This window comes from Camelus dromedarius, chromosome 21 (genome assembly GCF_036321535.1).
Source record: "Camelus dromedarius isolate mCamDro1 chromosome 21, mCamDro1.pat, whole genome shotgun sequence".
NCBI classification, from domain to species: Eukaryota; Metazoa; Chordata; class Mammalia; order Artiodactyla; family Camelidae; genus Camelus; species Camelus dromedarius.
The window spans coordinates 21825349-21841301 of NC_087456.1; the positions used below are offsets into that span (position 1 = coordinate 21825349).

The following is a 15953-nucleotide window of genomic DNA, read 5'->3' on the forward strand; positions in this document are numbered from 1 at the left end:
ACAAAACAGACTATAAAAGACTGTAACAAGAGACAAAGAACAGCATTACATAATGCTAAAGGATCAACCCAACAAGAAGATATCAATTGTAAATATATATGCACTCAACAAAGGAGCATCTAAATATACAGAGCAAATAATAACAAACATAAAGAGAGAAAGTGATAGTAACACAATAATAGTAGGAGATTTTAATACTCCACTTACAACAGTGGGCAGATCATTCAGACAGAAAATTAGTAAGAAAACACTGGTCTCAAGTGACACATTAGACCAATGGACTTAATAGATATATATAGAACATTTCATCTAAAAATAGCAGAATCCACATTCTTTTCAAGTGCATATGAAACACCTTCCAAGAGGAAAGTCTAGGTTACAAAGTAAGTAACAATAAATTTAAGAAGACTGAAATCATATTCAGCATCTTTTCTAACAACAGTGAGATAAATTACTCAGTTGAACCAGGATCATTTTCCATTGGGAAAAACTTAAGTTAAACATTTATACCAAAATTATTCACAGATGAAGATTTAAAAGGGTTCATTATATGTTTGTTCTTAAGCAACCATAGATATACCAGAATAATCTTAGACTAGGGAAAGGTGTTACTGAAAAGTTAGAATCTACTAAAGAATATACTGATAAACTTCTTTGATTGTGGAAAATAAGTATAGCACAGATGACAAATATATATTTAATTCTTTTTAACATAGAAAACATTCTCAAATCAATATAAATACAGCAACAATAAAATTTTTATTTCTTTAGGATAAATTATCAGGAGATTTCTAAAAAAGAAATGTCAAGTTAAAAATATCATATGTATTTCCAAAATTATCCTCAGGCATGTATGAATTTCTGTTTCACAACTATGTAATTATGGAATGTTAGTTTTCTATTTCAAAAAAGTTTTTTCTACTCTGGTTCCAAATATCATCTTTTTGCTATTATACTTTAGTATAAGGTAAACATAGCATATAGTAAATGAAATTTACTACTAATCTCTACGCATTAATAATGAGAATTCAAATTTCCAATTGTTTTTGCTATTCATACTTATTCTTTGATGAATTTTTTATCAAATACTTTACACTTTAATTGAAGTATGTTTGTACCTCATTAATTTGAGGTATATTCGTGGTGCTGGGATCACTAGACTATCCTCCACTTACACATAATACATTTTGTGTTCCTTTAAAAGCAAGCATATTTAACTTCATTTTAATGTTTACTAATTATTTTAAAGCACAATGGCATATTTTCTGGTTTTTTATAGCTTACAATTTTTCTTTTTTAAACTGATCTTAATACTTATAAAATTTATTTTTACACTAGTAAGTATCTAATGGAGCCTTAATATCAATCATTAGATAAACAATGAAATAACCTACAATAATGAAATAAAATAATCATTCCATACTGAACTTACATTAGCTGAATCTGAGATTTTCGACTTTGGTTCAGGATCGCTGTCTTTCTTTGAGTACTTTGTAGTGTTCAAATACACATAATTTCGAATTGTTGCAGATAATAATCCATCAGTCCATTCCATAGTATTAGGATCCAGGTATCCATATAGTTCACTAAGAGTGACACACTTTGGATTTACAACACAAATATCTATTTTTCCTTTTCTTCCTGGAATCTGAGAAAAATCCTGTGTGGTTTTTAAAGACAATAACTATAGCAAAATTATTTAATTTTTTGCATTGTTATTACTAAAGATTTTAGGAGAGATCTTTCACTCCAAGAAAGGATTCTTTATAAAGGTAGCAATTTGCAAGGAACAGTAAAACTGACTTATTAAAATTAGCCATAATATTCAAATCAATATTTTTTAGAATTCTAAATATTGTAAGTGCCATCCCTCAGGGAAACAAAATGGGGGGAAAATCCCATTGTGCCTATTCAGAACATAGTATATGAGCTGGGATGTGGTTTGACTGAAGTCAGGGTTGGATATAGAAGTGAGGGAGAGCAGGATACAGTTTTAAGCTTCTAGTCAGAATTGGTACTCAAGCTGATCTTATTTGTAACATTCTAAACTGTCTAGGGCTACTAGAAGAACTGGTGTCTGTGCCAGTATCTCTGACCTCAAGCAGGAAAAGTGGCAGGTATTTTTATGGAGGCTTCAGGAAGAATATATAGACTTATAGAAGCCTAAGACAAGAGATTATGGATAAAGACATATAATAGACCATCTAAGGCTCTAGGGAGAAACTATGGTAAGAACCCTTTGGAAATTAAAGCATTCTGAAGCAGCTGTATATACAGAGGAATTGTGAAAGTCAGATGCAGGCCCAGTCAAGATGCATGCACAGAAAAAGACTGAGAAGACCTTAAACTTTCATTTCAGGCTGATCCTTAGGCTCAAAGCAGGCCCAGCTAATCAGTAGAGAACTACTCCAGCACAGAGCAAGTCTATAAAGCCTGGGAAAGGTGGCTGTTTATCTTTTAAAAAAACAAATGCTCAATTTTCAACAACAACAATAAAAAATCACAAAGCTTACAAAGAAACATGAAAACGTGGTCCATTCAAAGGAACAAACTAAATCAACAGAAAACATCCCTGAGGAAGCTCAGACATTGAACACAGTAGACAAAAGTATTTTAATTAACTGTCTTAAGTACATGCAAAGAGATGAAGGAAATCATGGCCAAAGAACCAAAGAAAATGAGGAAAATTATATGAGAGCAAATAGTGAAAAGAAATAGAAATTATATAAAGGAACCAAATAGAAATTACAGAGCTGAAAATAAAAGAGCTGAAGTAAAAAATTCAGCAGAGGCAATCAACAGCTAATATGAACAGAAAGGAAAAAGAATCAGCAAATTTGAAGATAGGGCTATTGAAATTACTTAGTCTTAGGAGCAGCCATAAAATAACTCTCAATACACTTTAAAATACTGAAATCATCTAAAGTACCATTTCCAACCAAATGGAATGAAACTAGAAATCAATAACGAAAGAGAAGTTTGAAAATTTGCAAATATATAAAATTGTTTAAATATACTCTTAAACAACCAACAGGTCAAAGAAGAAACAGAGAATTGAGTTGAATGAAAATGAAAATATATCATATCAACATTTATGGAATCAGTGAAAGTCATGCAAAGAGGAAACATTACAGTTATAAACACCCACATTAAAAGATCTCAAATCAACAATCTAATTTTATACTGTAAGGAACTAGGAAAAGAAGAGCAAACTGAATCTGAAGCCAGCAAAAAGAAGGAAATAATGATTAGAGTAGAGATAAACAAGATAGAGAATAGAAAAACAATGGAGAGAACCAGTAAGACCAAAAGTTGGTTGCTTGAAAAGATCAACAAAATCAGCCAACTTTTAACCAGACTGAAAATAGAAAAGATGTAACAGAAATAAAGTATGGATTTACTATTGTCTTACAAATTAAATGATTATAAGACAACATTATGAATAATTGCAGGTCAACAAGTTATAATAGATGAAACAGGCAAATTCCCAGAAACACCAATAATTACCAAAACCTGACTGAAGAAAAAATAGAAAAACTTAACAGATCTATAAAGAGTAAAGAGACTGAATCAGTAATCAAAAATCTCCAACAAAGAAAAGTTCAAACCCAGATGGTAGATGAATTCTACCAAATATTTAAAGAAGAATTAACCCCAATGCTATAAAAAATGTAAAAAGATGGAACACTTTCTAACACATTCTTTGAGGCCAGCAGTACCCAGATACTAAACCCAGACAAAGGTACTACAAGAAAAGAAAACTACAGACCAATATCTGCGATAAATATAGATACAGAAATCCTCAAAAAAAGTGCTAGCAAAGTGAATCCTATAGCACATTTAAAGGATTATGCACCATAACCAAGTGAGATTTATCCCTGGGATGCAAGGATGGTTCAATGTAAGAAAATCAATGTAGTATACCACATTAATAGAACAAAGGAAATAAACTGCATGATCATCTCAAGAGAGGTAGAAAAAGCATTTGATAAAATTTCACACCCTTTTTGATAAAAACACTTGGTAAACTAGGAATAGGAGTGAATATTTTTTAACATGATAAGGGGGTATTTATGAAAAACTCGGTTAACATCATATGCAAAGGTGAAAGACTAAAATCTTTTCCCCTAAAATCAGGAACAAGGCAAGGATTCTCATTTTCACCACTGCTAATAAACATTGTACTGAAAATCTTAGCCTGGAAATTAGGTAAGAAAAGACATAAATGCATCTAAATTGGAAAAGAAGGAAAACCATCTCTATTTAAATATGATATGATTCTATATATAGAAAATCTCAATGAACAACTAACTGTTAGAGCTAACAAGTGAATCAGCCCATTTGCAGAATACACAATCATCACACAAAACTCAGTTGTGTTTCTATATAGCAGTAATAAACAATCCAAAAAAATTAAGAATGCAATTCCAGTTATAATATCATCCAAAGAATAAAATACTTAGGAATAAAGTAAATCAAGCAAGAGAAATACTTGTATGTTGAAAACTACAAAAAAGAAAAAACAACTTCTTGCTTGCTGAAAGAAATTAAAGATCTAAAAATGGAAAGATAACCCATGTTCATGGATTAGAAAAGTTAGTATTTTAAGATAGCAATATTGTCTAAAGTGATCTGTGGATTCAATGTAATCCCTATCAATATTCCAATGGCCCTTTTTCCAGGAGTGGAAAAGCCAATCCTCAAATTCATATGGAATGCAAGGGGCCTAAAATAGCCAAATAATACCCAAAAAGGAAAACAAAGTTGGAGGACTTACACTTGCCAATTTCAAAACTTACTATAAAACCAAATTACATATATCCTGGCACAGGGTTACCCATATACAACAATGGAATAGAACTGAGAGTCCAGAAATAAATGTAAATATCTGTAGCCAACTGATTTTCAAAAACAATGCCAAAATAATTCAGTGGGAAAAGAATAATGGTCTCTTTAACAAATAGTGCCAGGACAACTACATATCCACATGCAAAAGAATGAAGTTGGATTTCTACCTCACTCAATTTACAAATATAAACTCAAAGTGGATAAATAACTTAAGTACAAGACTAAAATTATACAACTAGCAGAAGAAAACATAGGGCTAAGTCTTCATGCCCTTGAATTTGTTAATGGATTCTTTGATTTGACACCAAAAGCATAAGCAACAAAAGAATAAATTAGATTTCATAAAAATTAACAACCTTGGTGCATCAAAGGACATTATCAAGAAAGTGAAAAGACAACTTACAGAACAGGAGAAAATATTTGCAAATCATATATGATAAGGGTTTCATATCCAGAATACATAAAGAACACTTCCACTCAACAACAAAAAGACAATCCAATTTAAAAATGGACAAAAGATATGAAAAGACTTTCTCCAAAGAAGATATACAAATGACCACTAAGAAGATGAAAAGTATTCAACACCTATTAGTCATTAAGGAAATACAAATAAAAACTGTGAGATAACATTTCACATCCACTAGAATGGGGGGAAAATGTATTGAGGAAAATGTGGAGAAATAGGAAGCCTAATACATGGCTGGTAGTGATTTAAAATGATGTGGCTGCTGTGGAGTACAGTTTGGTGCTTCTTCAAAAAGTTAAAAAGAATTACCATATAACCCAGCAATTCCACTCCTAGGTAAATATCCAGGAGAAATGAAAACATATGCCCACATAAAACCTTGTATATAAATGTTGATAGCAGTGGTATTCATAATAGCTAAAAGGTGGAAGCAACCCAAGCATCCATCAAGAGATGAAGAGATAAATTGTGATGACTGGATAAACAAATATTTTATACAATGGAATATTAATCAGTCATATAATTGAATAAAGTACTGACACATGCTACAACCTGGATGAACCTCAAAAATGTATGCTAAGAGAAAGCAGCTGACACAAGGGGTCATCTATCACATGATTCCTTTTATATAAAATATTCTGAGTAGGCAAATCCATGTGTAGAGAAAGCCAATCAGTGGTTTCCAGAGAATGGAGAGAAGAGGTGGTGGGGAGTGACTTCTTAATGGGTAGGAGGGTGTTTTTCTGGGGTGATGAAAAAAGTTTTGAAACTAGAGAGAGGTGGTGATTGCACAATGTTATGAATGCACTAAACAACACTGAAATTGTACATCTTAACATGGTTATATGATATGTGAACTCCACCTTGTTTTACTTTGCAGTACATGACCAAATTATACCCTATCACAAAGCAATCCCATTCCTGAGGTGTACACATTTTTAAAGGATACATATATACATCAGGGCATATAGTAAAACCATTACAGAGGGTTCCTCTGATGATGAGGAAGAAGTGAAGATTAGAAAATAAAGTTAAACTAAACTGAACTAAACTAAAATAAAGAGAAGATCTTGAATAGGCCAATTAAAGAAAAATTCATGAACTGAGGAGAAAGATCAAAACAATTCCATTATCTAAGGTCTTGTCATCAGTCTAAATATTTTTATTATAACTACATTTTAAAACTCTCAAATTTAAAAATATTAAACATGAGAGAAACAGTAAATAAATGATAGTACAGTCATATATACAGAATACACTCATTGGAATGCTATTATGAGAAGTTTTTAGTGACATGGGGTTAATTCTTAGCATATAACATTAGGTTACAATGTCAATATGAGAAAATTTGAGATCGTTTATACACAGTATTATCTCAATTATTTTAAAATATATTTAGTGTAGGAAAATAATCAAAAGAAATATAGCAAAGTGTTTGCAGTTGTTCTCTTCTAGGTGATTATTGTTTCTTTATATTTTTGTATTTTCCAAATTTCTCATAATTGTACTTACTTCTTTTGCAATTAAAAAATGTTTTTAATAAAACAAATTCTGTCCACAGAGTTGTAAAGACTGAATGAAATAATTCAAGTAAAAGTATTTTAGCTAGTATCTGGCTCATATCTAGTACTCCATAAATATTAATATTGCTATGATAATTCACCTATTATTAATTTCAACTGCTTCAGAACTAATTAAGAGCTGTTGATAATGGAAGTTTAGACAGAGGGAAGGATAAAGAATTATGAACTACCACATGAATGATTTTGAAGCAGTATATTGTATACTAAAAACAATTCGCATAACTGAGAAATTGAGTTTCTAAGAATTTTGGAATATATTACCAAAAACGAATATTTAAATAAAGTAACTGAAGTATTCACTATTGGATCCTAACTTTATATTGAATAAAAATGTCATAAAAAGTAGGCATTATTCTAGGCATCTAAAAACAATTTAACATTAGTAAACCTATCAACATAGCTTATTAAATTAACCAATTAAAGTATAGAAAATAGATGCTGAGAAATCAGTTCATAAACTCTAGTAGTCAAAAACTAAAATATAATGAGACTAGAAGAAAATTTCCAAAGTGTGATAAAGAATCAGACTTATCATAAACTTAGGGAAAAATTATATTAAATACAGAAGTAAAAACTGGATTCCAGATAAAGGAACAAGATATTATAGCAACATTGTCCTGGAGGGGTAATCAATGCAATAAGATAAAATACGTCATATAAACATTAGGAAAAAGAAAAAATTATACTCATTTAAAGAGAATTCAGTTGACTATCTAAAAAAAAAAAAAAAAAAAACAAAACAGAACTACCAGTCCATTAGGGAAGTGACTAAATACAAATTAAACAACTCAATAGTATTAGTTTATATTAGCATTTACCAATTTGAGGTTCAAGTGAAAAAAAAATCCTATTCACTACAATGATTCCCAACTACAAAATGCCTAGCAATACATTTAACAAGTAAAAAACATACTTCTGTAGAGAACAAAAAATGTTACTGAAGTATAAAATAAGATCTGAACAAATAAACATTTTATTTATAGAACATTTACCTGTGAAATACTGCCTCTTTCTTCAGTTGTTAAGAAATCTTCTGCTGGTAACAATATTAATGCTCTTTCTAAAATTCTTCTGACTGTTGTTTTTCCTCCACCTGTCGGACCTACTAACATCACTCCAACACAAGCCTAAAACAACATTGCAGATTTATGGTTTAATTCTGGTTTACTGATTGCTCAGCTAAACTGAAACCTTAAGGTTCTAATTTACAAATACATCTTTAACTACATCCATGGACATTTCCTTGAAATTATTCAATCCGTTATAATCTGGGTTCTGTTTTTATTAACTAGGCCAATGTTAAAATCACCAGAAAACTCCTCTAATTTTAAAATTCAAATAATAATTTTCAATTCTTGTTATTTAACAGTTTATCTCACTTTTCAATTCTCCTTCACTCCTGGTACCTTTCTCTATGACTGGCTTCTGTGATAAGATTTATCTGAGCTTCCTTTTTCCTATTTTCCTTCTTTTGAGTTCTGATTGTCCTTTCCATGTTGGGTCTTCCCTAATTCATCCTCGTCTCTCTCTCTCTCCTACACTGTCCCAGTTTCATCAGTTTGAGTATCTTTAACTATGATCTGAATTCTAACAACTCCTTAAGGTATACATTTTCCTCTAGTCTTTGGTTCTTAGTGCCAGAGTGAAATTTCAATGACCTACAAAACATTTCCATCGGGACCTCTCACATGATTTTTAAAGTTAACATAAACTAATCCATATTTTCCCCCCACGTTTCCTCTCTTACTTCCCTAATCTAATTGTCTAAAGTAAAATACTGGCCTGTTTTCATCTCCTCATCTCTCAGCAAATTTTTGCTTGATTTCATCTTCTCTTTATCCCAACCACAAATGCCTTACTTTGGTGTTATGGACTGAATTTTCATGTCCTCCTAACATTCAAATATTGAAGCCCTAACACCCAATGTGATGGTACTGGAGGTGGGCTCTTTGGTAGGTAAGTAGGCTTAGATGAGGTTATGAGGGTAGAGCCCCATGTTGGATTAGTATCCTTATAAGAAGAGGAAGAGAGACAAGAGCTTTCTCTCTCTCTACTATGTGAGGATACAGTGAGAAGCGGACCATCTGTAAGCCACAGGTAGAGGATTCTCATCAGGAACAAAATCTGCCAGCCTCCAGAACTATGAGAGATATATGTCTGTTGTTAAAACCACCCTGTCTACTGCATTTTGTTAGAGAAGCCCAAACGGACTAAGAATGGGTCAGATGCTAAAGGTCTTTAAAAAGCATCAGAGTGGGCTTCTCACCATCTCTTCTGGACTATTTAAGAACACTGAAAAAATGATTATTTTTAATAATGTATCACACAAATACATTAAATTCAAATACAGATAAAGTTAAAGTATCTTTTCACTACTTTTCCAAGCTCTATACCTTCATGGAGGCTTTGTGAGTCTCTGGTCTGACAGTCCTATTCTATAACTGGCAAGATGAGAAGGGTCCCAAAAGCCTTGCTTGTCAAATGGAAATTGTATATTCAGGAATGCAGCTATCATTCTTTCATGTAAGCCTTGCCCCAGACACATCGTGGCTTTACATGAAAGAATGGCAGCTATCCCTGTGGGATCGATTTTATCCCCCATTTAATCTCCTAAAGCAAAACTGATGGCTCAGTGGAGCCCTTGATTCACAAAGATTCCCACAAAAACCTTGGCCTGGTTTACTGACAGTTCAACTAAGCTGAAATCTGAAGCTCCTGATGTTCAGCCTCAGAGTTATCTATGAACAACCAACTTTTTCATTCTGCTCACTGAGAAGAACTCAGACTCTTAGGCTTTACTAATGGCCTAGCTATTTGTTGTGACACTTGGAAAACTACAGAATAGAAGATGAAAGATAACCCTATTTGGGGCTGTGAACTGTGGAAACAAATGGTGGATGCTGATCAAACCATCTAAGTGATGCATAGACCTATGGTGATGACCCAGTCTTTTATGAGATTACCCAGAATTAAGCTGCTGATCAAGGCTTCCCTTCCCAGATTACCATGATTACTTTCTGGATACAATGTCACATTGGATGTGGCAACATGTTCACGATCACAGACCACACAAAGTAAAGGATTATGTTTTTTTCTGATGCAGAAGCTACTACTGCATTTCAAACTTCTGACTCCTGCCAAAAGTTGACAAAGGTGCAGGAGACTTTAATTTAACTGACTTGTGAGACTACCATCCCCTACCAGCCAGAACTGACCATGATTTAATTGTTATTTCCCTTAACCTTACTGAGAAGTCTATCAGAAAGAACAGCAGCAGGTGGCCTCAGCTCCTACATCTCCTAGGCTAAACACCTGTCAACACCTCAAGATGTCTTGGGTGTCTTCCCCACCTCATCTCCATACTCATGGAATGGGGAAGACAAATGCCATCTAGCTGATGGTATGGCAAACAAGTCAGACTGGAATGACTGTCCTTAAGTGGTCACTCCAAAAAGAGAACTAGACTTAAGTATGAGAAGGCGTTTTTGGAGGCATTGTCAACTTATACCCTCTCTACCCTTTGAGATGATGCAGGTCCCATTTAGGGAACCCAACAATTACAAAAAACACCTTCTTCCTGAGGTTATCTTGTACCGTCAGATCTAAGGGCACACCTTTAGAACTGTACTTTTTATGTAGAAGCCAAGCATTAACTTGCCTCCCTCCCCAAACCAATGCAGTTTGTACTTCAGAGATGGTTATAACCAAAGAACATTAAAAATCCAGTGTTTAACGAACAATCACCTTGTCCCTGGACAGTATTCAGATCAGTCATAATTCACTGACCAGGGTTGTTATGGATAATAGAACTGCACTAAACACTTTCTCCTTGTGAGCCAAAGTCTATACAATTGATAATTAATCTTGCTGGACTTGGATTAATGCTTCAGACCAACAGGAACAGTCATACAGGAACTGAAAAAGAAATCCACCTGGTTTTCTAAGGTAGATTCTGATGGCCTATGGCATTTGTTCAACTTTTGGGCTCAGAACCTTGGATGGGCACTGTTGGGATTAATACTTTAAGGTGGCCTTATCCTACTGCTTATCGTTCTAATAATAGAAGCCATAATTAAAATGCTGTGTGAAGTAAATTGAGTGGATTTGGTCCCAGCTCCTATCAGATTAATCAAAGTGGTCAACAGAGTGGCACACTTATGGGAAAATTCACCAGAAGCCAAGATGGAGTATAAAAGACAGGCAGATATTGTTGGGAGACAATTCTTTATAGGTCTCTGACATTTCTACATTGACTCTGAACAGAGGCATTGAAAGCTCTATTTAACGGACTGTCTTTCCAAGGATGTTTGTATAGCAAATCATTTTGGAAGATGGAAAACAGATTTATTTGCTGTCCAGAATGAAAAAGTTAATGTCTCTTTCATGAGCAAAGGCTAGGAACATTTGGTTGTGATCCCTTTATAAGACTGGAGGGTTCCTAAGCTTGGGGCTCTTCTTCTGTACAACAACTTACTACGTATGCAAGTGTCACCTGAACCTCTGTTGCCCTATAGGAATTAAGTCTTGGAGAAATAGCTACTGCTACTGAGGTGAGTAATAATCTGTCCTTTCTGACTTGGGAGTCTAGTGTTTTCTGCCTGTGAATGAAACTATGAAACTGTAGCAGGCTAACTTGTTACCTTACAAGTAGGGTAAAATCTTGACAAATATATGCATGGAGGAAAAAATGCAGTATCATTTAAAAAATTCTCACCATAATTATTAATTCAATTCTATCCCAATCAAAATCCAAACAGGACTTTTTTTAGTGGGGGTCAGTGAGCTGATTATCTAAGAATTTTGAAAATAACAAAGACGAGACATTATGATGGGGCTTAGGAGGCACAACCTCAAAATACGGCACCTTGGCATATTAAATATATTAAACTGAAGGAAAAATTTTAAATGGCAGAAGCAGAAAGATAACTGTGACCTCTCCTACCTCATCATTCTTAAAAGGTCATAAAATTCCCATGGGAAGGGTACTACTCTCCCTGTACCAAGATAAAGAAGACATTCTTATCATCAGAGACAGACAGGGAATTTGGGGCTAAGAAAGCTGCATAAACAAACCTTGTTAAACTAACCCTCATTTTCTTTCTTCATTTACTACCCCTACCCCGAACACCTTTGTCATGTCAATTCTTCATAAATTTATTGTTTCTTTGCCTAAAAGATATAAAAGCTTCCTATTCTGGACATTTCTTTGGGTCTCCAGTCTCTTGTGAAGGCTCCCATGTACATATAACAATTCAATAAAATTTGTATGTTTTTCTCTTGTTAATCTATCTTTGTCAGTTTAATTTTCAGACCCAGCTAGGGACCCTGAGTCAAGGATAACTTTTCCTCCCTTACAACTGGTGCCTCCAGATATAAAGACCTATTATAAACCTATGGTAATTAAGACTGTGTGGTATTGTCATAAAGACAGAGATAGTGATCAAAAAGTATAGAAGAATCTACTCTATTATTTATGAAAACTTTAGTGTATGATAGAAATCACAAATCAGTGAGGTCTTGCGAAAACTGGTTATCTGTATAGGGAAAAATAAATCCCTACTTGACACCTTCAAGAAAAATAAACCCCAGACAAATAAAAGTAGGAAATTTAAATATCTAAGGTTTTAGAAAAAAATTACTGATAATATATTTATGAGATAGGACTGAAAAGATTTCTAAAACTAGGTCACAAAACACAAACCATAAAAAAAAAATCAATAGATTTTACTGCATTAGCAATGCCTCCTGTACTGAACACCATGAATATTTCTAAAAAACCAAGACTTACAGAATTTATTTGCAATGCATACAAGCAATAAGGAAATACGACATAAAAACACATAATAAAAGTCTACATATTTACAAAGGAAAAAACAATCTAATTGAAAAATGAGTATATTATATAATCTGGCAATTCACAGAAAATTCAAATGGCTAATAAACATATAAAAGAATGTACAATTTTGCTAGGAATCATGGAAATACATAGTCTGATGTTTTTCCAAATGGATCATTCATGGAGAATAGGAAATTCAAAGAAGTTATAGCAATGGAATGCAGAACATTTTACACATTTGTAGAAATTTTTACAATTATTTATTAAGGGGATGAAGGTGAAAATATTAATTTGTTGAGGGTTTAAGTGAGGAATCAAATAACAAAGTCTAGGTAAATAGTTAACTGATAAACCATTTTACTTTGAAGAACATTACAGTAGATCATTTTATTATAATTATGCTTTCCTCCTTGATCATACCTATTAAAACCCAGGAACAGAAAATTGCTAACATGCCATTCTACACTTACCTGAAGTTGATTATAAAACTGTATGATTCTCTCTTTCTGAGCTGGCCACTGTTGTAAGCCCAACTGTTGTGTTGCAATAGATATTACTTTCTTAAAGAAAACAAATACATTAATTTAAATTGCATTGCAAATTAAACTCAGTATGTAAGCCTACAAAATCTCTCTTAACATTTTACTAAACAGTTGAGAGCTTACATATTTATCAAAGTAAAACTTACATAAAGGGGGAAGTAGCTGAATAAATTGATATGCTTGTACATAAAACTTTTCTGTAAGCTATAAACTGACTTGTAAAACTGATAAAAAGGTGAATAATGAGGTTCAAAGGTAAAACCACTAATGTGCATGTGGAAATGCTATTAGAATGGCAACGCTATTTGTTTTAGCTGAGACTTGAAAAATGTTAAAGGTAACACGAGAGGCACTTATAACTGGAGAAAAGAGAGTGGGGAATTTGTGGACTCTTCCTGGGAGGGACAGAAGGATGCTTACATAAGACACAGAAAGAAAAAAATTGTCAAATGACATTTTCCTCCTTTTTTTTCCTAGCAAAATAAAAATCCTCAAAATGTAAATAAAACCTACAAAATGTAGGCAATAACTTAGATGCAAATATTCTCTTTACTTCTCCTGGAAACCATATAGCAAAAAGGAGAAAAATCATATTGCATTTTCATCAAAATAAGGAAACAAAAATCTATAAAATCTAAAATAAATGTAAGTGCTATGAAAATAGCTAAGCTTATTTAGTTTAGAGTTTGAACCTGCAAATTGTTGCTCTGGAAAACCCAATTCATTTAATCATGTGGAACACAGGATCTCACAGTATTAAGTCCTGTCAATTTAGAGAACTAAAAATAAAAGATACCCATTAAAAGGGCTAATAGAGTACCAAAATTCGTAATTAGCGAATTTATAGTGAAATTAAGAATACCAAAGACAAAATGAAAATTTTAAAAGCTTCTGGAAAGAAAGAACAGATATACTACGAAGAAACAAACATCAAAGTGACAGTGACCTTCTCAAGTATTTTCTAGTTTCTTGACTTTAATGCTTAGTATTAGAAAGATAACCTAGTCTGGCTAGTGTGAAAGGCATTATATACCAAGATAATTAATTTGGGTCTTAAACTATACGTAACATTGATCCAACAGTGGCTTTGTTGATGTGATCAAACACGTGCTTCAGGAAAGCAACTCTGTTGGCCATCAGGAAGCCTACTGGAATGCAGGGAGCAGTAGGAAGCTATATAATAGTAACAAGAGACATTGAGATCCTACCTAGACTAAGGCAATGACTGTAAGGTTGTATACATAGGAGAAAATAAAAAGGGCTCTACAATTATGTTATTTTAATGGTCACAAAGTATTTACATAGTAAAGTCTTTATTCATAATTCTGATATAATTTGACTCTCTAAGCAACCCTTTAAGGTAGGAAGAGCAGACATTATCATTCCCACTGGAAAGATGAGAAAATTGAGGAGCAAAATATGTAATAGTCTTCCTTGTCTAAAGGTACACAGTTTGTTCTTTTTTCCATTAGGCCATGATGCACTGAAAGCTCTTTATTTCCCCCAAGGGGAAAATATATCTCCAGGTATTTTTATCCCACAAATTGTAACATGAATAGAGCATTTCAGGAAGCACTGTAACATTTTAATCCATATCTAGTTGCTTATCTTAATTGATATCTCACATCTAATCATTTGTGATGATTTTCAAAGGTCTTATTACCTCCAACGCAATTTGATTTACTTTTGAAACTGTCGCTCCATAAAAAATATCTTCTATAATCTTTTCAAAAAGTGGGACATCTTCAGGAAGAAATTTTGGTAAACTAGCTTCTCTCATAGCCTCAATAATAATCAGTGTTTCATCCGTTTCAGAAATGTCACTGATGTTACTTGAACAGTAGAAAAACACAAAGAACAAGTTAGCAAGTTTGCTTTGTTGACATTAAAGATCATTAATATTCTTTTTTAGTGGTGGCTATCCCATTACCCCTTCTTCCTCTCCCTCACTGCAAAACAGCTATGTGATTTCGGTGAGGTTAATCTGGTCCCCAGCTCCAGGGATGGACCCTGACTGGTTTAGAACATTCAAAGTAATGCCATTCCCCAGTCACTGGCTCAGCGAAGGGCACTGTATCAGTAAGGTTTTTTAGTTGCAAATAACAGAAATGAATTCAGGCTAATATCAAATGTAAAATAAATACTGATTTATTAAAAATCTCTAGGATGGCCAGAGAACTAGGCTTGCAGGCTACGCGCTGGGAATAATGGCCAAAATTATGCTACATAGTGAGTCCTGTGAAGACGTGGCTGCCACCATCAATAAAGCCAGAGAGCCGCGCCTGTTGCCCCAGTACCACCAATGCTGGAACTAGAACTGCTCACTGCCCCTGCTATTTCTAGTAACTGGCTGTAGCTGCTGCCACTGCTGTCACCTTTGCCAGAGTGGATTCTGTGTTTATCCTATTTCTTTTTGATCTAGTTTCAGGTTCAGATTCTAGGGTAACTGTTTCTGATTTGCCAAGGTTGTATGTCTAAAGGAGTTTCAGAAAGCAGATATATGGCATAACAAATAATTCATTCAGGGAATATAACTTCAGCTCTAGTCAATCAGTGCATGGCAGTCACTTGGACACAGTGTTTCAGGGGTAGATAAATGACCTGTCTATTCAGAGTGGTTTGGGACTTCAGTTCAATGGTGTAGATAGCTGCAGTTATTATTAGAAGCCATCTTGCCA

At 33.5% G+C, this 15953-nt stretch overlaps 1 protein-coding gene across 1 annotated transcript in view; it reads right to left on the reverse strand.

The window, feature by feature from the left end:
• DNAH14 (dynein axonemal heavy chain 14) overlaps positions 1–15953 on the reverse strand; it is a 258985-nt gene that overhangs the window by 136255 nt on the left and 106777 nt on the right. The window contains exons 33-36 of the mRNA XM_031438276.2: positions 14939–15107; positions 13204–13293; positions 7890–8024; positions 1433–1648 (exon numbers count right to left, since the gene is read on the reverse strand). Coding sequence (XP_031294136.2) covers positions 1433–1648; positions 7890–8024; positions 13204–13293; positions 14939–15107 — 610 coding nt within the window. The remainder of the gene's footprint in view (positions 1–1432; positions 1649–7889; positions 8025–13203; positions 13294–14938; positions 15108–15953) is intronic.